This window comes from Sciurus vulgaris, assembly GCF_902686455.1.
Source record: "Sciurus vulgaris genome assembly, chromosome: 18".
NCBI lineage: Eukaryota > Metazoa > Chordata > Mammalia > Rodentia > Sciuridae > Sciurus > Sciurus vulgaris.
In genome coordinates, this window is record NC_136479.1 from 2,951,481 (window position 1) to 2,974,206 (window position 22,726).

A 22,726-nucleotide genomic window follows, 5' to 3' on the forward strand; every position below is an offset into this window, starting at 1 on the left:
CAACGCGTGTGGAGGGAACCCACTAACAAACAGCATGCTTGTTCAGGGGTCTAAGAGCTGTGCTGGGCCCTTGTGCACTGCTGAGTTTGGAGACTGCTGGTGACAATGACAAGTCTGGGTAGGATGGTTAGGCCAGGAGCAGCCCCGGGGCATGGTGGTGCAGGCAGCTGTGGACACAGGGTCTGCTGGTGGTGGCTGGCTTGGTCTGAGTGCAGAGAAGGAAGACAGGCTGGCCAGCTGGGGCACTCGTGGGGCAGTCTGCCTGGGCCTGCAGGACAGTGGCAGATGGGGTAGAACTGGGCCTTTTCTTGACCAGCTGGGGTGGCTAACTGCCCCTCTGGAGCACTGGCAGGGGCCCTGCTGGGCTAGGGGAGGCAGACTGTGGCTCTGACACAGGGGCCTAAAGAGGGGGACAACATGATCCAGCTTCTGCCCCAAAGAGCGGGCAGAGCAGGACGGGCTGTCATCGCTCAGGCACAGCAGGCCGTCTGACTTAGGCTGGGTACCCAGGCCCTCCTGGAGATGGCCAGAGGGGTGATAGGGACTGGGCATAGGAGGAGGGCCCTGTCAATCCCGCTGCCCCCTCTTCCGGCCTGCGTGCCGTCGCCCCTTCTGCTTGAGCTTCTCCTTGCGGGCCGCGGCAGTGGTGAAGGTGATGCAGTGGGCGTCCAGGGCCTCCAGCAGCTTGCCGGTGGCCACACGGATGCCGTTCTGCTTCAGTTCTGCCTGCAGCTCTGCCAGTTCCAGGGGCTGGTACATCAGCACCTTTCGGTACAAGGCTGGCTTGGAATGGATGCAGCGCCTCACAGCCTCCTCTGCGTTCTCTGCCTGGACGGCTGCCTGTGAGCCGACCCCCTCCTCAGCCTCCTCAGCCTCCTCAGCCTCCTCGTCTTCTCCCGCGCACTCCCAGGCGGCGCCACACTCACAGGAGGAAGAACTGAAAAGAAGAGAACGTGCTCTGGGGCACCCTTCCTCTCCAGCCTGAGACCAGAAGCCCCTCAGCGGGAAGAGATGTGTTCCTGTGGCCCTGCGGGGCTTGGCATGGCAGAGATGACCGTGCCCTCAGGGTGGCAGGATCTCCTCATGGTACCCCACAGCTGGGCTGGCTGAGCTGGATCCCCCATAAACTGGGAGGTCCAGGTGTGGGGAAAGGAACAGGGATTCTAAAGGTCTGCTGGGGACTCAGGAAACTGCCTTGAAGCCACCTGGGCTTCCTCCAGTTCAAGCCAAATGGCCACGGGTTTCTGAACATCCCATCCCTCAGTCCTGCTGGTCAGAGGACACATGAGGCCAGCCCTGTTGCTTCCGTCCAGTTACCTCTGTGAGCTAAAGGAGCTGTCATTGCTGTCCACATAGGTGGCCACGGACTCCTGGGAGGCTGGGAGCTGGGTGTCACCATCAGGGCCTGGAGGTGGCTCCTCAGTTGCTAACTTCCTTGGGTGCAGGATGCTTTCAACAGGCTGCTGCTTTCGATGTCGGGGGCCCTTGGTCTTAGTGGGGCCTTTGGACCTTTGGGTCCTGGGACCTGCAGTGGCCTTGGGCTGGGTGTGGCCTGCCCGGGAAGGCCTGTAGGTCTCGGTGGTCATGGTTTGGCTGTGAGGTGCCTCCAAAGGCACTTGTGAAGACTGGACCTCGTCCTCAGAGTCCGACTCCAGGGTCTGGTGAGTGTACTGGAAAATCTCCTTCAGTTTCAAAACCATCTGGCGTTTGGGGAGCGGACGGACTCCAAACCTGAACACGGAAGCAGGTGAACTTTAGGCCCAGCTCTGCGGTCTGTCTACACACTTACTGCCGTCACAGGCTGGCACAGAGCAAGTACCAACAGATTTAAGGAATGTCTCTGTGAGACTGACACTGGAACACTCACGCACCAACGTGTGCTAGAGTACCCAGGAGGCCCCTGAGCAGGAGAGCCCCAGGCACCAAGCTAAGGAGAAAGCTTTCATGTTCTCTGAAAAACATGAAGTCTTCTCACTCACCCTGTGGAGCATGGAGACCTGTTCCCTCATGGTGACCCGACGGAGTCTCATTTATTGGCTTCTTAGGGCCATGGACTGGGAGGAGTATGCACACGGTCCCAGACCGCTCACCCCACCCCAGGAGCCACATGCTCCCTGCAGAGTTGATGGCAGAAGCTTCCTCCCAGGCCCAGCCCAGCAGTGCCCATCAGACCTGAAGGACCACCTGTTGGACAGTTCTGCTCCCAGTCTAGATGAGCTAGTAATGCACAGGAGGGGAGAGACCACATGCGAGCACGCTGGCGAGAGCACCACCAACCTGTCCAGTTCTTTCTTCAGCACCGGGGTCTCCATGATGGAATACCTTGGCATTGGAGTTATGGGCACTTTGGGGGGCAAGTTCTTCTTCTGATGAGCACCTTCTGGGTAAAAAAGAAGCAACATCTCAGTCTGAGAGATGTGGATTTGTGACTACTTCTGGTTCTGCAAGTGTCACCAAGAGAAATGTCTCTCAAAGACCCCAAGCAGCACTTTGCCCCCCCGAGAGCAGGGATACCCACCCTCCACTGTTTGGAGTCATGTCTTCCCATTGGAAAGCAGCCTATAGCACAGCCCGAGGGCCCTCCTGGGACAGTGCTGATGCCTGGTAAATGGGCCCTGGTACCACTCAACCCAACAGCCCAACAACACCTGATACACAGCGATGGCTTCAGATAGTGGGCAGACTTGGACACTGACAGACTTGGACATTAGTACTTTTTAATAATTCAACAATAAAAAGATGAATAAATTAAAAATAGGCAAAGACGTGGGCTTGGTGGTACATGTTTGTAATCGCAGCTACTTGGGAGGCTGAAGGAGGAGGACAGCTAGTTTGAGGTCAGCGTGTGCAACTCAGTGAGATCCTGTCTCAAAATAAAAAGGGCCAGGATGTGGCTCAGTGGTGGAGAGCCTGCCTAATATGTGCAAGAACCTGGTACCTCAAAGTCCCTAAAACAAAAACAAACAAAAAATAGGCAAAGAATCTGAGCAGGTGTTTCTCCAAAGATACAGGAATGGCCAGGAAGCATGTGAAAAGATGTTCAGCATCAGCAGCCCTCAAGAATATGAAAATCAAAACACAAGGAGATGCCACTGTGTATCCTCCAGGCTGGCTGGAACAAAAACAGCAGCAAGTGCGGGCAAAGACATGGAGAAATCGCGACCCCGCAGCAGCTGGCTGGTGGGGATGAGAATGGAGGAGCCACTTCGCAGACAGACTTGCGCTTCTCCAATAAAGTTACTGTACAACCCAGCAATTCCACTTCTAAGTACATACAAAAGAAAAATGAAAGCTTATGTCCATACAAAAACATACACATGAAGGTTCATAAGGAGCATTATTCCTAGTAACCAAAAAGCTGGAAATAACCCAAACGTCCACTACTGGATGAATGAACAAACCCAATGTCACTTGTTCACCCGATGGGAGTCTTCCAATATACAAAGGAATGACGTACTGGTAATGTCATTCAAGATGGATGAACCTTGAAACCTTACACTACGGGAAAGAAGCTAGACACAAAGACCATATATCACGATTCCCCTTATGTGAAGTGTGCAGAACAGCCAAACTGCCAGAAAATGGATGGTCAGCGGCAGGGGCTGGCAAGGTGGCTGCTGGTTCTGCTCTGAACAGGCGAGAACCTCTGGAACTGGACCAAAGTGGTGGCTGCACAGCACAGTGGCTGTGCTGACACACTCTGGAGGGGCAACTTAGTGGCATGTGAGTTATATCTCAATAAAGCCATCTTTAAAGAAGTCAGTCTGTTAAAGACCGACAGGTGAGGACTGTGCAGCCTCCCCTCACCCTTCTGTGACCAGGGCCCTTGCCAAGCCGCCCTCCTAGGCTGCAGCTTGCCTCCCTGCCTGGCTGACTTAGCCCGAGGTGCCCAGGTCTCAAGCTACTGCACAAGTTCTCATAGCACCACTCTGGGAACCGGTAAGAAATGCAAATTCTGAGTCCCCAGGGGCCTTCTGGAGCAGAAGCTCTGGCATGGGGTAGGGCAGGCCACGTGCATTTCAGCAGCGCTCAGCAACTCTGGAGCCACTGAAGGGTAAGCACCACCATGGCCCAAGCGGTCAGGGATTTCGGAGGGGAGGAAGCACCGGGGCAGGCAGACACCTGCCCTTTCTCTTCACTGTGCATGCCTGGGCAGGAGGGGCTTCGAGCCTGCAGAGTGCCGAGATGAGCTGGAAATGGGCCCACTTCCCAGGGGGGTGAGGCAGAGCAGGGGCTGCCGGCCTCCCCTTTCCTGTTTAAACCCAGGGGCTCTTACCACTGAGTTACAGCCCCAGCTCTTTTTGTTTTTTAATTCTGAGACAGAACCCCTGGGCTTTGCTAAGTTGCTGAGGCTGGCTCTGAACTTGCAAACCTTCTGCCTCGGCCGCCCAAGCCGCTGGGGTTTCAGGTGTGGGCTACCACGCCTCGCCCCATTTGTTTTTGTATTTTGTTTTTTGATACCAGGGCTTGAACCAGGCCCTCATGCACTCTAAGCCTGTGTTTTGAGTTGGCCCCAGCCCCTTCTGTCTAATGAGATGGAGTTCACATTAAAAATGTGTCAGCACATTCAGGGTTGGGCGACCACCACCTCGATCTGGTTCCAAAACATTTTCATCACCCCAGAAGGAAACCCTGTACCCAATAAGCAATCACTTCCACTTCCCTCAGTTCCAAGCACCTGCTGGTCTTCCTTCTATCGCTCTGGATTCCTGGATATTTCATAGAAACAAAGTCATACACTATGCGACCTCTGTCACTTGGCATAACATTTTCAAGGTTCATCCACACTGTCACGAGTCAGTATTGCATTTTTTTAGATGTTGATGGACCTTTAGTTATTCATTTATTTATACCCAGGGCCTCACACATGCTAGGCAAGTGCTCCACCAATGAGCTCGACCCCCGCCGAGCATGGCATTTTTTATGGCAGAACATTCTGCAGTGCGGATAAAGCACGTTGCCAGTTCATCTGTGGAGGGACATTTGGGTGACTTACACCTTCTGTCAACACTAGCGCTGCCATGACACGCCACAGACAGGCACCTGAGGCCTATCCTCGATGACTGTGGGTGCACAGGTGAGCGCGGATTTGCAACTGAGAGGCTTGCTGGTGGGAGCTGGTGGCCCAGGGCTCTGGAGGGGAGGCCACAGGTACAGGGTTTTAACAAGTGTGCAGGTGAGCACTAGTGAGGACTCAGGCCAACTTGGGAACAAAGACTGACTGGCTATGGGGCCTGAGCTCAACAGGCAGCCTAATCCCCAGATACTGTGGAAAGGGGTCTGCAGGTAACGGAAGGGTCTCACCCAGGTGAGCCAGCCCTTCAGCCCACTTAACACTGCCCTCCACACCCACTACCGTCAAACGGCATAAAAGTCAGGACCCCTCCCCACCCTCGCGGCCACTCACGTGGCGTCTCTGGCCCTTCTGATGGCTGAGCTCGGTGGGCACTTGGTGTCTGGGCCATAGGTGGAGCCTCTGGGGACTTCTGCTCTTCCCCATCCCAGTTGTCCCACAGGGCTGGATTCAGAAAGCTCAGCCTGCTGCTCCCCGAGGAACTGGCTTGTGGGGACTGCTGCTGAGATTCTCTGTGGGCAGCACAGCTTCCTCGAATTGGAGTGGTGCCTGGGAGTCCTGAGCAGTGGCAATCACTGCTGTCCAGAGCCTCCTGGGTCGGTCTGCTGGGACTGCTGGTGCTCAGGGGGCCAGTGCGTTCCAGGTTCAAGTGGTCAATTGGAATCGGCGAGAGCGGCTCAACATGCCAACAACGGCCATCCACGGGAACTGGGGGGTCACCGTCCAACAGCGGACTGCTGTTTACCTGATGGGGGGTCACCTCCTGCTCATCTTCACTGTCCCCAACTTCCACCACTTCACTTGCTGAAGCCTGCTTTGGCAGGCATGGCCCCAGTGGCGAGAGCTTCTGGAACCTGCTGGTGAAATCAGGGAGGCCTCTTGCTCCGGCCTCAGCCAGAGGCAAAGAGAGCGAGTGGTGCCTGGGGCGGGGACGGGGCGGGCTCCCGTAGGTCTGCCTTCTGCTGTCAGGCGACGTCTGGGGCATGATCACTGAAAACTGCGCAGCTTCCTGCACTGCCCTGTGTCCTGAGGCGGCGCTGGGCGTGTGCCGACCCATCTTATCCTCTGGAATCCTGGTCCTGAGGCTTGTGATTTGGGTTTGTGACGAGCAGTCACGGCTCCTACTGGCCAGTGGGGTGGCAGGCACCAGCCATGAGGTGTCTGTGCTGTCCTCATCCAGGCTGTTCTCCTGGTCACCGAACAGCCAGGGGGCCCTTCCATGGCCCAACATGTCCGGATTCTCCAACTCTCCCTCTCCTTCCTCCTGCTGTGTCTCAGTTTCTCCCCTCGGTGGGCTACAATGTTCCTGATCTGCATCAACATCGATGACTGAAAACAGCTCGGAGGACCTGGGGCTGAATTCCAGAACTCTCCTTTCTTCTGGGAGGTCATTAGAAATGGACTTTGTTTTGGTCTGTTCTAGTTCCAACTCTTCATCTGAATCCAGCAAAAGGATGATCTCATTCTCTTTGCTCACATGGGATGGAAACTGCTGGGACCTGGTGCTCGAGCGGTCAGGCTGAGATTGGGTCAGGTCAATGGGAGAAGATTTTTCTGGAGAAATCAGGACCCCCTTATTTTTGCCTTCTAACATGGAAGTACACCCTTCGCCTCTGCAGTGACCTGGCTCTGTACGTGACGTGAGAATGCTAGTGTCCCTCTTCTGCCTGGAAGGTCCAAGTGGAGATGGTGATGCTGGGGCGGCCACCCAAGAAACACCACTGTGTGACTGAGGTGTTGCTGAGGACGAGTCACCCATGTGAAGGTGAAGCTGCGACTGGCCAGGACTCCTGCCTCCTAGGGGCCGTGACAGTGGGCAGCATGGGTGTGGCAGGGGCATCTGCTGTGCGGCCAGGGGACAGGCCATCTCCATCTGCCTCTCCTGGACAGTGTCCCTCTGCTCATCATGACTGCTTATTATTTGGGACAGTTCAGATTCTTGAGCTGATGAAAAGACCTGTTCATGATCACAGATCTTGACTGAATGCAAAAGGAAGCCTTCTTTTTTCCCCGCCCGGCAGCTCCCAGAGAGGCCATGGCCAGGTGCATCTGTGGGCACCTCTTGCTCCTGGGTCTCTGCCTCCCCCGTGCTGACCGAATGCCGGCCTGGGAGCAGCAGAAGGGAATGTTCTCCGTTTCCCCAGAGCGCTGGGGCCTCCTCTTTTCCAGGCCCAGACAACTCCATTGGCTTTTCCAACTGTTCATTACCCTGGACCCTTGCCAGCATGGGCCCAGTCACTGGACTGTCCTCCCCGGGTTGGTCACTGTCCTCCTCTGTGCCTGGTGCTCTCTCCCCCTGGAGTAGCTTTCGCTGAGTAGCTGCAAATTCATAAATTTCTTCCATTTCTGCTTCATTGACCCGTTCCCTGTCTTCTTGTTGGCGCTCAGATTCAAGCAGAGTCTCCGTTTCCTCCTCCTCCTCTGCCCACACTGCCTTCAAGAGTCCCTGGAAACTCTCCACTCTGCTGTCACAATGCTCCTCTTCCTCCTCCTGCCGTTCGCCCTCGGAGTCCATGGGGACAGGCACCTGCTCACACAGGTGAGCGAGGTCATTCACGCCAAACCTGAAACAGGAAGTTCCAGGTCACCACCGCTCTGCACAGAGGTCCGAGCAGTCTTCACGAGGAGGAACGGTGGTGGGACTGGGCTGTGGCCTTTGCCCACTCTCCCAAGAGGAGGCCCACTCCCTTGCCCAGGACACCCTAGCCACTAGCTCTAGAAACCAGAGACTACCACGTGTTTGATGGGTTGCTGCGAACACGAACACGTGTTTGATGGGTTGCTGCGGAGCATGGGACGCATGCTCCATCCGGCATGCGGATGGAGAGCGAGATGGAGGGTGGGCAGGACTGTGAGTCTGCGCAGCACAGGCCACCCCGAGAGGCCTCAGGACGGTCAGTCCGAGACAGGTTAGAGCAGACCAGCTGGCCACTGCCCAGGCTCTGGACTCAGCAGTGCATTTCAAACTGGGGGCTGAGCTGTTCCTTCCCCAGGCACCTGGGGAATGAGGCAGCCTGGGATGAGCAAGGCGCAGCAGCGTGGACGCAGAGGAAACCTGGACCTGGTAGAGTCCTCCCCATCCAGGGCCAGGCATCCCTGCGCAGCTCCATTCTGGCCCACTTCAACTCCCATGCCCTGTTCACAGTTGCCACTTGTCATAAACTTGGGATTAAAACAGGACTTTCAAAGTTTTTTGCGGGGAGGGGAGTACCAGGAATTGAACCCAGGGTGCTTAACCACTGAGCCACGGCCCCAGCACTTTTATGTTTTATTTTGAGACAGGGTCTCACTAAGTTGCTGGGCTGGCTTTGAACTTGGAATCCTCCTGCCTCAGCCTTTGAGCTGCTAGGATCGCAGGTGTGCCCACAGCCTGGCTAGGACTTGCAGTCTGACAGCCTTGGTCATGACCCTCCGGCAGCACAACCTCCCCTGAGCTGCCAGTCCGCCAGCCTCACTGACCCAGAGGCTGTGGGGCCGTGGAAGGAGCAATCCCAACCTGAGGGCCAAGGAGCTCAGGGCAGGGACCAGGCGCGGAGGCAGGCCAGTGTCTGCTGTGTAGAGATAGTGGAGGAAGGCGCAGGCGGCCTCAGAGCTCACACTGCTCAGCAGGACACGCTGGGTCAGATCGCCGTCTTCTACAGCAGAGAAGCCTTCATTGTTCACCTGAGGACAAAAGAAAACACAGACCTGAATGTCCATGCGTCTTGAGCCTTGCGGCATCGCACCCCAGGGAGAGCCTGGCCCTCTGCTGTGCGTGTTGTTGGCCATGATTCTCCAGGATGGGCTGTAACACTTCTTTTTATTGTTTTGTACCAGGGGTTAAACCCAGGGGTGCTTAGCCACTTAGTCACATCCCCAGCCCTTTCTGTTTTCTACTTTTGAGCCAGGGTCTTGCTAAGTTGCTGAGGCTGGCCTTGAACTTTCCATCCTTCTGCTCCAGCCTCCCAAGCTGCTGGGATTACAGATGTGCACCACTGCATCTGGCTTGAGCTATAACATTTCTTATTTTCAAAATCCTATTATGGGTGGATCTTCAAGGAACTGGTTAGTTTTCCTTTGATGGGGTCAAGAATTTTCTGAGAGAAACTGAGCAGTTTGTTGGATTTTTACAAGTCAGAACACAACAGAGCAGGAACTCAACCCTAAATGGACTGATGTGATACTTTATAATGATGCAAATGGAGGAAAGAGGGGACAATACTGGAGGGAAAAACAAAGAACCAAAAATCTGGCCAGGTGCCACGGCACATGCCTGTGATCAAGGTGGTGCACACCTGTGTTCCCAGTGCCTTTGGGAGGCTGAAGCAGGATGATCTCGAGTTCAAAGCCAGCCTTAGTAACTTATCAAGGCCCTAAGCAACTTAGCAAGACCCTGTCTCTAATAAAATACAAAAAGAGGCTGCTGGGGATGTTGCTCAGTGGTTAAGTGCCCCTGGTTTCAATTTCCAGTACAAAAAAAAAAAAAAAAAAAAAAACCAAAAAACTCTGAGGTTCCCTGTCCCTGAAGCCCTCCCTTCTCCACAGAAGCAGAACCATGCCGGCAAGCATCAGGAAGCATGCTCTGGGGCAGCAGTGCAGGGTGAGATGAGGAGGGAGGAGTGGGAAAAGGCTACATGAGGCAGAGAAAGGGTCTGGTCAGAGAAAGGTGGCAAGGGAGGGAGAGAGGTACATGCTGGTCACTGCCCTGCATACTTACATACTGAAAGAGAAGTGGACATCGGGCATAAAGCACAAACTTGTGGGCATAAAGCACTTCCCCACTGTCCACCTGGAACTGGACGTCACTCAGGTGTGGGTTATTGACCATGGCACTGAAGTCAGCAGCCAGCAGCCCCAAGGGGACCTGCAGAAGGAGAAAAGGGAGAGTCTCCTTTCCTAACTGGGCTGAGGGCCCCCGACTGAGAGGCACTAGAGTGGGCCAAGCCAGGACCCTTGCTCTCCTCTCCAGAATCTGCCTGCACCGGGGTTCGCCTCTGGGTTATCTTAAGGCCCTTGGCGATCCAGAAGGGCAAAACACTACCTTCTGTCTCAGGTTCTCTGTTACAGTGTGTTCCCTGACCCATGATGGGAGGGATCTGCAGGTGGCTTATGAGAAGATGTCCTTAAAGCCTCTGAGACTATGTGAGCACATGCTCTGGGGACTGGGTTCCTCAGAGCAGCCTGATGTAGCAGACCAGAACCCTGAGCTCAAGTTGTTCAGGGACCTGCCACTTCCTGACTATACGTGGGGCCATCACCAGACTGGTCCTTGACATGAGGTGCTGGATCTCATGGGACGATGTCCACTCTAAGAAGCACCCAACTTCTAATGCTGTCAACAACATGGGATACTGGACCATTAGCTGGAGCTCAGGACCCACACACAGAAGGGTCACAGCAAGTCCCTCCACAATGAAGGAAACTATCGAGAAATGAGCGTGTAGAGCAGATACCAGAACGAGGTGGCCACAGTCAGCAGTCCCTCTGGGCTCCCAGGACAGAGGGGCTCCAAGGTTTTGCTGCTGAGTAACCCACAGCATCCAGGGATAAAGGGACAGAAGCACCAGGACGGAACCCAGGAGGGCAGGTGGGCTCTCTGCTGGCTCCACTCAAGGGCCGTCAGAGTTCAGTCATCTGGGAAGCTGAGACCAGGGACTCGAGCACCAGAGACCAAGACCACGAAGCTGCAGCAGAGCTGACAGCCTGGCCTGTGGTGCAGAGGCCTGTACTTACCAAAGTGTGGTCACCTCTCTCGAGAGGCTTCTCTTTGAGTGGCAGGACAAAGCCAGTCAGTGGAAGACTGCTGGGCCCCAAATCCAGCCCTGAGAGAAGGATTTGCTCATTAGAACATTACTTCTTGGCAACATTAACCACCGAACAGGCAGCACCACAGTGGGCCGGGCTGCACCAGCAGTGCCCCAGTGAACCACCAGCCGAGGCCACCTGCATTTCAACACCCCCCAAAACTATTCTCACCACCCTTCTTGAGTCTGGAGGTAAAAGGACAGTAAAATAGACAAAATTAGCCCAGATGGCTCAGGCTTTGGTTCAAGTTTTTGCAAAACTGTCACAGACACAAGTGCCTCTGTCACATTCCCCTCTGAGGAAAAAGGAAAGCATCCAGGGTCTGTCCCTCCCACCATACGGGATCAGCCTCTGAGCTGCCCTCACAGCTCAGTCTAGCCTGTCCAGCCTCACACCAGGTGGGCTGGCCCAAAACCCATCCAAGGTCTCACCGGCAACCCTGCTGCAGGGCTGCGGGCTGGTGCTCAGCCCCTCCTCCGCCAGGTCCACCAGGTCCTGCAGGGCTTGGTGCTCCCTCTGGCTGGCAGATAGCAACAGGTCCCTGGGGCCAAGGCCTGCAGGGTGGCTGCTCTGGAAAGCAGGAGGCTTTTGCACATCTGGCTCTGGCTGCTTGGGCAGCATCAGTGGTAACTCAGGTTCCTGCTTGAGACACTGCAAAGAGGAGGAAAGCGCTGTGTGGGCACTGTCATGTCCTGCAACAGCCACCCCCACATGCACGGTTGGACCTGAAACTGCACAGCTGGACAAGGGCTGTTCTGAGGGTGGCCAGTCATAGCCAGGAGCAGCCCTGGGAGGCTTTCCCCAATTACTGTGTCCCAGGCTTCTGTCATGACCCACTCTGGGCTATGGCATCCAGGTCTGCAGTCCATCACAGGGCTGGAAGGGGGCCTAGGGCCCTGCTGTCCTCCCACCGTCAACTAAATGGCTGCAGGCAGAGGAGTACCAACTGAGGACCCCTACAGCAGGATCCTCTGGGGAAAGATTTTACCAGTCCCCCTGGGGGTGGGGCCTGGACTCAGCATTGTAAACAACTCTCCAGGAGCATGCCAATTTGGGGAGCCAAAGCCCTCCCTTTTCTTATCAGGAGAACCGCTCAGTTGCTGTAAGGAGAAATGAGCTGCAGCAATGCCCTTTAGGCTTCCTCCCCACCCCATTTCCTGCATTTTCTGTTGCCCTCTGTCATATACAGGGCTGCATTTCTGCACTCTCCCCAAAGCCTGTCCGCACATGTGCCGGGAGGGCCAAGGCTCACCTTGGCCGACTGCTGGGGTACGATGGGAGGGACCAGGGCCATGGTGTAGAAGGACTCCACAGCCCAGGCCCCGGTCAGGGCACTTCCCTCCCACAGGAAATTCCGCTTTCCTTTAGGCAGCTGTAGATGCCAACCCGCCTCTTCCCATTTTTCTGTGGAAATCCTGCTGGCAGGAAGTGGTGGCGTGCTGGACAGCTCCACTTCCTCTGAAAGCATCTGGGCCATGCGGTCCTCGATTTGTCTACCTGTGGTCTCAGAATCCTGGACTAACAACTGTGGCGGGGATGCTGGGGGTTTCTTCTTGCGACTCTTCTTCTCTGAAGATAAACAAAAGTGGCTCCATCAGTGATGGATCTGTCTCCCCGTCCACAGGCCCCGCTCACCTGAGCTCAGTCATGGCTCAGCAGCGGGACCTCCCTGGGGCCCCTGCTCCCAGTCACTCATACCTGTTCCTGGTCTCATCTTGTCAGAAAAAGCATTTTCCAGTCTGAGTGCAGGCACGGCTGGACGCTGCTCCATCTCAGATCGGGACAGAGCCATGGCCACCAGCAAGTCCTCAGATGGCAGGTTGGGCTTGCTGACCTTCCGCCTCTTCTGTGGTTCCTTCTTGCTGGTGGCTCCTTTCCGTTTCAAACCCTCTGTGCAGCTGCTGAAGCTAAAATACAAGACACAGAAAGTCTGGTGAGGGCGTCCCTCAAGCCTAGGCCTGTTCCCTTCTGGAGGTGAAAGGAAAGAGATCGACATGCCCATTGTACGGAGCCATCAGTCACCTCAGCTTCCACTGTGCTGATTCTGTTCCTCCTGAGCTCACGTGATCCTGTGTTCAGCCTGGGCTGAACACAGAAGGATCTAGGCCCTTTCTATAATTGTCCAATTGGGTTCTCAGTGGACAGACAAAGCCACTGGTAGTCCCTGTAAACCCTAGTTGTGGCCAAACCTTATGGTATAGTCAACACTTGATGGCTTTGAGATGGCTCCCTGGATTGGCACTGAAACTTCAGACGGCCCCAAGGCGGTCCTGGCCACACAGGCCAAAAAGCATCCCTTCCCTCCTACAGGGCCCCAGGGCAAAGTCTCTGCCCCAGGCCTAAAGGAAGGGCCTCCTGGCTTTCCGCCAGGAGTGAGCAGCCGTAGCCAGTTCAGCACCTCTGAGGTGGGCGAGTGAGCGAGAAGGATCTCTGGCTGGAGGGAACCTATGTTGCCTGTGCAAGTCCCCCAGATGAGTTTGTGCCAGCTGCCTGCCCTGCAGCTATCTCCGCACCTCTGGCTTTTGCAAATGCTGTGTTCTTGCTGGGTAAGGAAAGCTGAAGATTCCTAGGGATGGTCTTACAAGATCAAAGTGAGCCCGAACTCAGCTCCAGCTTCCTGGGAACCACAGCTGCCAAGAGGGAAGGGGACCACCAAGCAGCTGGGCAGCCTGCTCCTGTGAGGGCATCATGAGGCTGCATCTCTAGGCTGTGGGCAGGGCCTGGGCCCCAGAAAAGCAAGTGAGGAGCACTCAGCTCTGCCAGATAGCCACATGCCTAGGCTTGACCTCAGCAGGACGAGTTCAAAGTTCCCTTGCGTGTCCAGTTCCTGACCCACCTAGGGCCCACACATGTCTAGTTTCACTACTTGGAGGAATTTCAGAAGCAGACATTTAGTCTGACAGGCAAGCAACAGCTTGGAGAGTCTATTTGCAGGCCACAGGCTGCCCATCCTACAATGCAAGTGTGGATATGCTAAATACAGATGGTTCATCAGCTAAGAGAACCCTCTGCCTCTGCAGTCTCAGCTTGACCGAGCCCAGCTGCCCAGGACCCACGTGCAAGGCAGTGACTGCACAGACAGCCCCCAACCTTGGTCTCCCCTGTGTTCCTACCTGTTATCAAAGAAAAGAAGTCCCAAACCTAAAGATGTCTGGGGCCCACAGTGCCTTTGTTTCCTCTAAAGTTGGGGTCAACATGGGTGTCCTGAGTGGCGAGGCAGTATGAGCCAAGCTGACCTCTGCCACTCGTGTGCCTGTGGTTTGCATGCAGGGGATTCATTTCCCAGCTGTCAGAGGGGCCTTTTGAACACTTAAGCATTAATTCATGCAAATTTTTTTTTAAAGTAAGGTCTTGTGGTTTGGTCACACTGACTCTGTGACCTGTTCTGAATAATCTATATTTACAGTATGAAAATCGAACTACAGAGACGGAAACCATGCTGTACTGCCAAGACGTGGAATGGGCAAAGCAAAGGCCAACTCTAGCGGGGCCACCAGGCACAGACTGGAAACATCTCAAGGATTCAAGGAAAGAATCCAAACGGCCCTTTCCACAGATGGTGTTCTTCAACACTATAGATAGGAAGTTTTTCTTAAAAGGACAAACCACATATCAAGACCATTATTTGGCTTCTCTTTTCTTCATGTGTCTCACCTGGGTGCTGGAGGGCCGTCGCCTGCCTCAGACTGAGCTGTCTGCAGCCGCACAGCCTGCAGCAGAAGCTGGGGGCCCACCTCCATCTTCACTGCGCACTGCTTCAAGTGACTGATTCTGCTCTTGGAGGTGAGAAACGGTTTGCCACAAATGGGACACTCAGGGATCTGAGGTGTGGAAGGTTTTAGTGCCTTTTCAGCCTCATCCAAGCACCTGGAGGAAGACAGTAGATACGGGACAGCCAGCGTCCCCAGTAATGAGGAAGGTAGCAAGTGCTGGACCCACATCAGCACGGACCTGCTGTGGCCTAAGCATGCCCCTGAGGCCAGTCCCTCACAGTCTGCACATCTCCTGGCAGTCAGCTCTAGACACTAGATTTAGGCATCTGTTAGTAAAGGTGGTTAAAGAAAGCAGGGACAGACCCAACAGAGTTACCTCAGGATCCAGCAATTCTACTCCCAAGTACATGCCCTGAAGAACTGAAAACAGGTATTCAAACAAATACACGAAACCTATGTTCGGAGCAGCTCTATTCACGAAACCCACAAGGCGGGAACCAATCAACTGTCGTGCAGGGAGGAAAGGATAAGAATGTAGCGGCTCCATACAATGGGCTGGTACGCAGCCATGAAAAGGAATGACACACTGAAACACGCACCACACAGATGACCTTTGAAAGCATGACGTTAAAGGAGAGAATACATGAAATCATGTTAAGTGAAGGAGGAAAGCAAAGGGCCCAGCCTTGTGTGATTCTACTTGTATGAAGTGTCCAGAGCAAGCAAACCCATAAACACGCTAGTCATGGTTTCCAGGGGACCAACTGCCAATGGGGCGGGGGCTTCTTTGGGGCGACAGAAGTACTCCACAGTGATGCTGCTGACAGCTCACGACTGTGTGGATATAACAAAAGTTCCAGGATTGTACGCCTTTATTCTCCTGTGGCACCGGGAATGGAACCCAGGGCCTCACAAGTCCCAGATAAGTGCTGAGCCGGATCCCTTGGAGAGAAGGGTCTTGCTAATTTGCCTAGGCTGGCCTCAAACTTGTGATCCCCCTGCCTCAGCCTCCTGAGAAGCTGGGATTAGAGGCATGTACCACTGCACCCAGCTGGAACTGTGCCCTTTAAATGGGTGAAAAGTATGATACGTGAATTGTATCTCAATAAAGTTGTGCAGGAAACAGGGCCTGTTGATGACACCCAGGTGCTAGTCATATGAGGTGTCTGGATTCCGTTAAAGTGGGCTGCTCCCCACTTGGGTCATTTAGATGGGAGACACAATGGTCTGTGCTGCTCCTACCTGTTCACATGCTGCTCCCTCCGGGTCACATTCATGGCTGAGAGGTTCTTCTGACACATCTGGCAGAAGAACAACCCCTTCTCCTCCAGGCTACCATCGCATGCAGATGCTGCTTCCCTTCCAAATTCCTGCTGCAGGGCCAAGGCCACTGCAGCATCGCTGTCTGTGGCAGGCAGCCTGGACACATACCCTGTGGAGCAGCAGCCAAGATCATGAGGACAGGCTCAGCACTAGACTCTGCCATGTCTATGCCTCTCACAGAGCATGAAGAAACCACAGCCCAGCACCACTGTGCAGGCCTGGTGATGGGGGTGCTGCCCACTGAGACAGGGCACCAGGGGACTCCTGGCATAGCTCTCCCAAAGTTCAATATGCACACGGATCACCTGGGATACTTGTTAAGATGCAGGCTCAGATTCAGGAAGTCCAGGGGGCACCTGGGACTCTGTATCTCCAACAGCCACCAGGTGGGCAATACTAGTGGTCCAGGTCACCCTAAGTGTGGAGGTTCTAGAGAAGTTTCCCCTCATCTTCTGCTAAATCATGCACCTCGGGCATTGCAGGGTCACATGGCTCCTATTCCAGCAGAGCTAGGTTTTCTCTTTCAAGCTCAGCCTCCCCTGCTGCTGACCTTCTACTGCCCATGACAGAAGAACCACAGCACAGTAAAAGCCCTTCGGTGGTTAAAGGCAGTCTCCAACTTAGCATCAGACCAGAGGATGAACTGATTCTGACCCTGAGTGGCTGCCAGGGTGGCCCATCTGATATTACTGGAGTAGACTCATGGCACTCACAGGGTCCTGAGCATTACTGTGGCCTACCAATGCAGCCACCAGCCAGGAAGCAGCACACATTCATTTGGCACCCTATTTTCCTTTCTTCCTGTGGTACTGGGGACCAAACCCAGGGCGTCACACATGCTAAGCACATGTTTTCCACTGAGTTATGCTTCCACGTGTCCTCCGTTTTTTTAAATAAAGAGGTTAGAGCCAGGCACAGTGGCACAGCATCTAGGGAGACTGAGGCAGGAGGAGCACAAATTCAAGACCTAACTTGGTAATTTAGTGAGAACCAGTCCCAAATCTTAAAAATAAAAAAAGAAGGGGGTGGGGAGCTGTGAATGTAGCTCAATGATAGAGGGCCCTGGGTTCAATCCCCAACATGGGGGCGTGGAAGGCCTATCCATTCCTGAGCTGTAGTCAGGCATGATGTGAAGACACGTGGGGAAAACTGAGTCCACTGTGTGGAAAGTGCCAGGCTTAGGCAATGGCTGAGCGACTCCTCTGCCCCCACCTCGTGTCACAAGGATCAATGCCTCTGCAAGATATCAAATATAAAAATATGCATTTTTAAAGAAACATATAGCAGGAGCATTCTGAATCAACTTTGAGACTACTGGCCAATTCTAGAATCACAAACAAAACCAGTTAAGATCTGAAAAACTGAAGAAAGGTATGTAGGTGGAAAAATGTTAACAATTGTTAAATCTATATGAAGGCATAGAGAATTCACTGTAATTTTTTTCAATTTGTTGTACTTAAAAAAAAGTTTTCCATGAGGGAAAACTTTCATAATGAAACGTCAAAATAAAAACAAAAGGTACTTTTGTCAAGGGAGTCAACTGAAATGACCAAGGGACCCTTCATTCTTTGGCTGAAAAAGTTTAAACAACAGGCACAGAGCCTGTTCACAGCAGAAATGGAATGGATACCAGTTCCTTTCTGCGCCCCCTCCCTGCCTCTGCTTGGAAGAAGAGCAACTCCTCATACCGTTTCCCGCCACCATCTCCTCTTGAGGGCTCTTTGGGCTGTTCTCTTCCAGTGTGGCCTCCGCGGAGCACTCTCCTGAAGCATGCCTCAAACGCTCCGGGTCTGCTCGCTTAAACTGCTGCATCCGCTGGAGAACCAGCTCTGCGGCTCGGGGCTTGGAGGGACTTGGCACGGCTGTTGTCAAACAGGTTGGAGCAGGGTGGGGACCCCCACTGGGAGCATTCTCTGGCAGAGGAAAACATTCATAGCGTCTGTGCCACTAGAGAAATGAGACTTTCCCCACCAGATATATGCGAGACCCGTTTCCAAGGTTGGACCTGCAAGTGTGAACAGGACTGACTGACTACTGGGAACTTGTTTGTGGCAATGACAGGCGAGGAGAGGGAAGTGACTGCTGATGAGCTTGGGATCTATTTTTGGGTTGATTAAAATATTCTAAAATTAGGTAGCAGTGGTGGTGGCACAACTCTGTGATTATGCCACTGAGCTGTATGCTTTAAGAAATGAATTACATTCCAATAAGTTTCACAGAAAGTGAATTAACTATATTTCAGTAAAACTTATTGAATATTAATGACAAATGTTTCTCTTTCTAGATCAGTTCTCCTTTAACTTGAGATCCACAGAAGGCCCCCAGAGTGGAGACCAAGAACCCCCTGAAGCTGCACGTGCGCAGGGTTTTCTGGGAACCATGGGGAGCTTTCGTCAGATGTGCAAAGAGCATGAAGGGCCAGGAGCGTCTTGGCAACTTCACTGCTGCCGTCCACAGTCTCTGAGCTAAGGTTTGACTCCCACTCCTCAGAGGAGCTTCTGCCCATGGTAGGGGAAAAAAAATGCTATTTCAGGTCAGGAAGTAAAGGTGAGGAAAATTTAGAAGCAGAACAGTAGCTCAGAGGACCTGTGGTACATTATACATGCATGGCTGGCCTTCAGTTCTGGTGCAGAACGTTTGCTGAGCCAGGCCTCAGTGTGCTGAGGGCAGCAGGACAGAATCGCTACTTGAAACAAACAGAAAGAGAAAAATATTTAAAGGTCTTTGGAGGAGAGATAAGACCTGAAGATGCTCCTGGGATCTAGACTCACAGCACAACCTCCTCAGCCTCCTCAGCAGCCTAAACAAATTGGTTGGCTATTCCAACTTACCCACTCTGGAGTAAATTCAAGAAAATCACAGCATTATTTTGTGGAACTCCCGTTAACATTCATGGGCAATTCTCAAAGAGCAGAGGGCTTCAAACAGAATCATGTGGGAAATTCACACAGAGTTCATGTTTTCTATAGCTACTGTTTAGGAGTTGGCAAACTCTGGGCCTGGGGCTTGCTGCTTGTTTTTGTACATAAAGTTTTATTGGCACATGGTCACACCCATTCATTTCCATATGGTCTATGGCTGCTTTCACACTATAGCAGCAGAGTTGAGTATAGTAGTCCCTCTAGGGAACTGGTTCCAGGACCCCCTAAAAATATAAAAATCTGCAGATGTTTGAGTCCCTTATATAAAATAGTATAATATTTGCAAATGACCTTTAAGTCCTATCTAGATGACTTACAACACCTAATACAATGTGTTAGGTAATCAGTCGTTACACTGGATTGTTTAGCAAATAATAACAAAAAAATAAGTCTGTACATGCTCAGTACAGATGCAGTCGGTTTTCCTCAAATATTTTCCATCTGAAGCTGGCTGAATCTGCTGATTTGTAACCCATCTATGGGGAGGATCAATGGCAGTCATGACAGATTGTATGGCCCACAAAATCAAAATATTTACTATCTGGCCTATTTCAGAAAGTTTTCCAACCCATGGTGAGAGTCATTGCAAATCACTTCTGTTGTCCTCTCTGAAAGGTCTGGCCATGGTTCTTGCCCAGTTACCTGTCTGGATGCTCTGTGCTCTTTCCTGGAGCTTGGGTTGATTCAGGGAAGAAGCAAGCACTCCTCCCTCCCCATTTACAGACAGAGCTGGTTCGCTTTCTTGCAAATTGGTTGCCTCTGGCCTCTTAGTGCTAGGGGCCTGGCAGCCTAATTGAGATTTCTTCCCTGCAGAGCCATGAAGTGTTTTGCTCTTGGTTGTGGATTGTTTGTTTTTTTTCAATTTGCTTCTTATCTGAGTGCTGTCTGAGGCCTTTTTTGTCTTCCTTTCTCCTGACACTTGCTTGGTTCCATTTTTTTTCACCCTTTGGAAAAAGCTGGCACAGAGTTCTTTAAAATCATCATCTGACTCATCCATCATCTGACCAGTTTTGAGTTTTAAGGCTTGGGAGCTGGTCTTCAGGGGAGTAAGGGCTGATCTGGGGGCATGTCCACAGTGGGAGAGTGAGGCTGCCTATAAGCCCACACTCATTCACACTTTCAGCTCCACCAGGCTTCCTCCCCACCTCTCACCAAGTCACTGGGAGAGTGCACAATTGAGCAAAAAAGTATTGTTTTCCTCTCCGTAATGATTTAAATATCTTTCTTCAAACTGGGTCCGTGGTTAAACCACATGTTTAAAGCTTCCCTCTGCTAAAGTTCAAGGCTGAGAAAATATTCTGCTGTCCATCAGAGGCCTCTGAGATAAGACACACATGAATTCGGTGCTCAGGTAAATCTCCAAGATCTCCATGCTGACACACACGAGTTGGTTTGATTTCACATCTGTAGAAAACCAAAAGCATCTAACTGTAATTCAACAAACACTGTCATTTCTTCCAGGAAGGTGCAAACCATGTACAGTATAGGAAAAGTCTTCAAAGTAATAATATTCTATGAATGCTCTGAATGGCCTTGTTAACAGTGTATAATCATCCCACAGGACATCACAACACAACAGAGTATCTAGAAACGTGCCAATGCAGTCTTCCATAGGCAGAAAAAGTAAGTGCATCTTAGGACAGCCTTGCTTTTTACTAAAATTTGGAGAACCCTACAAAGGACAGTAACCAAAGAAACGGAAAACCCAAACCTAGGGAACCTATCTCCCTACACAGGTCTAAGACTACCAGATTTATCAGTGGATTGGGGCTCTATAAACAAATGTTGCAACATGAAATAAAAAGCATATGACCCTGAACATGCAGAGGGAGAGAAAAGGCCACTTTTCTACCTTCTCAGCCCACAAGCACTCTCCAAATCCAGAGAACCAGAACACTGCTTATATGCAAAGGTTGGACCAAAGGGCATTATTATTTACTTCAGCACACAGTGTGGTTCAAAAATCAAAAGTGAATTATCAGATGGCAAAGTCCTTCATTTCAAATTCCACAAAATCTCCACTGCCCAATCTAATGAATCATTTAGCTTTCCAGAACTGGGAAGATAAGACTGCCCAGAATCTCCTTTCCGTGGCTGGCTGTCTCATCTTCCATGTTACCTCCTCAGAGCAGCCTCCTTTAATGTTCAAGGGAACCCTCTGCAACCCCTCTATCATCACACATGCTTTTCAAAATGACATTTATCAAGGTTATAATCGTATACAATGCATTATCTTTATTGAGTGCTTACTGTGTGCCAGACTGTTCAATTGCTTCTCAAGACTAACTCATCTGATCCTTACAATTCTAAACAAGAAAATCAACCGCCACCTTTTCTTTACAGCAAGGATCTAGGCACAAGCAGAATAAGGAACTAGCTCAAGTCACACAACTTTCCAAGTGTCAAGGCAGAGATCAGACCCAGGCAGCGTGATTCCAGAGTTATCACTCTTATGTTTTTATTCACTGACTATTATCTGTCCCGGACTTAAGTTCAACGCTTCAGGAGGGCACAGACTTATCTGTTCCACTTCGAATTCTTGATCCAGTACCTGACCTGGAATAAGTGCTCGACAGCTATTTGTGGAATTCATGAACTGCGGAGTTTGATAAAATCGGGGTGAAGAAAGTGGGAGGAGGGAAGGGGGAGTCTACAGGGAGCGGCATAGATCGGGTCAGGCGTCAGGCTAAAGCCTGGATTTTATCCTGTCGGGTGGGCGCGGCTAGAGGAATGTCCACACGCCACCGCGAGACCCCGTGTCCCGGTCCTGAGTCTCCGGCGCCCGGGGCCGGATGACATAACGGCCAGGGGCCGGCGGGCAGGGCGCGCTCCCAGCGGGCGCGGGGGAATGAATGGGTCGGGGCGGACGCTCCCGCCCCCCAGCCCGGCCACTACGGGAAGGGGCAGGGGGTCCGTCTGCGGAAGAGATGCCAAGGGCCCTGGAGGCCCTAAGGCCGGAGGAGGACCCCGATCGCCGGCCGCAACCTCCCGCCCCGCTTCCCTTGGAGCGGCCCCCGTGCACCCGGCGCGGCTCCGGCCTGTCTGCAGCGGCTGTGGCCTTGCGAAGCTAGGAGACCCGCCAGAGGCGGGCGAGAACGGATCGACCCGCAGGAGAGCAGGCACGGCTCGAGGGGAGAGGCCCTCTCCTCCCGGGTGCGGACTCCCAGCCCCGAAGTCGGCTCCTCCTACCTCCGGCGCCGCCGCGGCACCTTCTCAACGGAGAGCCTCGCGCCTGCGCACGCGCCCCGGAGTCCCGCGGAGCACGGCTTGTGCGCAGGCGCAGAGAGGTCGCGTTGAGGCGTAGGGGGCAGCCTTCCCGTCTTCCTCTGCGGCCTCGGGGGCGCGCAACGGCGTGACGCGGGGCGTGGCCGAGTGGGCGCGGCAAGCCGAGGCGCGGGTGTACCGCTGGGGAAGTTCGCCAAGTGTCGGGCGAGAGGCGGGCTGAGTCCCGCGCCGTCGCGGCTTTGTGGGGACGTTTGCGGGTGCAGCGGCGGCGCCGACGGCAGCACTCGGAGGGAGGGAGGCGCGGGACCCGAGGCCGCTGGAGCGCGGCGGGCTGCGGAGGCGCGGGACCCAGGGCTCCGAAAGGCGTGCGGGCCGCAATTTGCTAGTTGCGGGCTGCGCATCTGCGTGAGGCGGGATTGCAGTCGCTGCGCTGGTAGCGCCGGAGTGCGGAGGAGTCGGTGTGCAGGAGAGGTGGCTGGCTTTTTTAGACGTCTGACGCACAGTGAGCCTGTGCGCGTCGTGGTTTTCGGTTATTCACAGGATCGTGCCTCCATCTCCCCTCTTACTCCACAACGGTCCCCCCGCCCCGCCGTTCCCTCATATTCCCTTTCTTGGCAGTCACTGATGAGCTGCTCCTTTTTATAGATTTGCCTGTTTTGTACATTTTATATAAATGGAATCATAAA

The 22,726-nt window shown here is 53.2% G+C and overlaps 1 protein-coding gene across 3 annotated transcripts; it reads right to left on the reverse strand.

Moving 5' to 3' along the window:
• Window positions 1–559: 559 nt before the first annotated feature.
• SLX4 (SLX4 structure-specific endonuclease subunit) lies at window positions 560–22,088 on the reverse strand. Of its 3 annotated transcripts, none has more exons than XM_079121335.1 (15): window positions 22,005–22,088; window positions 19,458–20,219; window positions 17,583–17,807; window positions 15,814–16,003; window positions 14,513–14,725; window positions 12,557–12,765; window positions 12,111–12,427; window positions 11,290–11,509; window positions 10,787–10,875; window positions 9,771–9,917; window positions 8,571–8,737; window positions 5,408–7,638; window positions 2,278–2,377; window positions 1,318–1,731; window positions 560–937 (listed from the first exon to the last, which is right to left on the reverse strand). In XM_079121335.1, the coding sequence occupies exons 2-15, from the start codon at window positions 19,813–19,815 to the stop codon at window positions 568–570; spliced, it is 5,250 nt and encodes a 1,749-aa protein (XP_078977461.1). In that variant the 5' UTR covers window positions 19,816–20,219; window positions 22,005–22,088; the 3' UTR covers window positions 560–567. The 3 variants fall into 3 exon arrangements, with proteins under 3 accessions (XP_078977461.1, XP_078977460.1, XP_078977462.1); XM_079121334.1 differs by having other exon boundaries at window positions 2,278–2,380; XM_079121336.1 differs by lacking the exon at window positions 19,458–20,219 and having other exon boundaries at window positions 2,278–2,380; window positions 22,005–22,065.
• Between the last annotated feature and the right edge of the window lie 638 nt (window positions 22,089–22,726).

What these genes read in the sequence shown, in the direction of transcription:
- SLX4 (XM_079121334.1), bottom strand. Translation starts at nt 19,815, where the DNA reads ATGATGGATGAGTCAGATGATGATTTTAAAGAACTCTGTGCCAGCTTT. An exon ending in CAAGATGAGACCAGGAACAG is followed by an intron (nt 12,428 to 12,556) that starts GTATGAGTGACT and finishes GTTTATCTTCAG; the next exon opens with AGAAGAAGAGTCGCAAGAAG. An exon ending in AGCTCCTTTAGCTCACAGAG is followed by an intron (nt 938 to 1,317) that starts GTAACTGGACGG and finishes TCTTCTTTTCAG; the next exon opens with TTCTTCCTCCTGTGAGTGTG.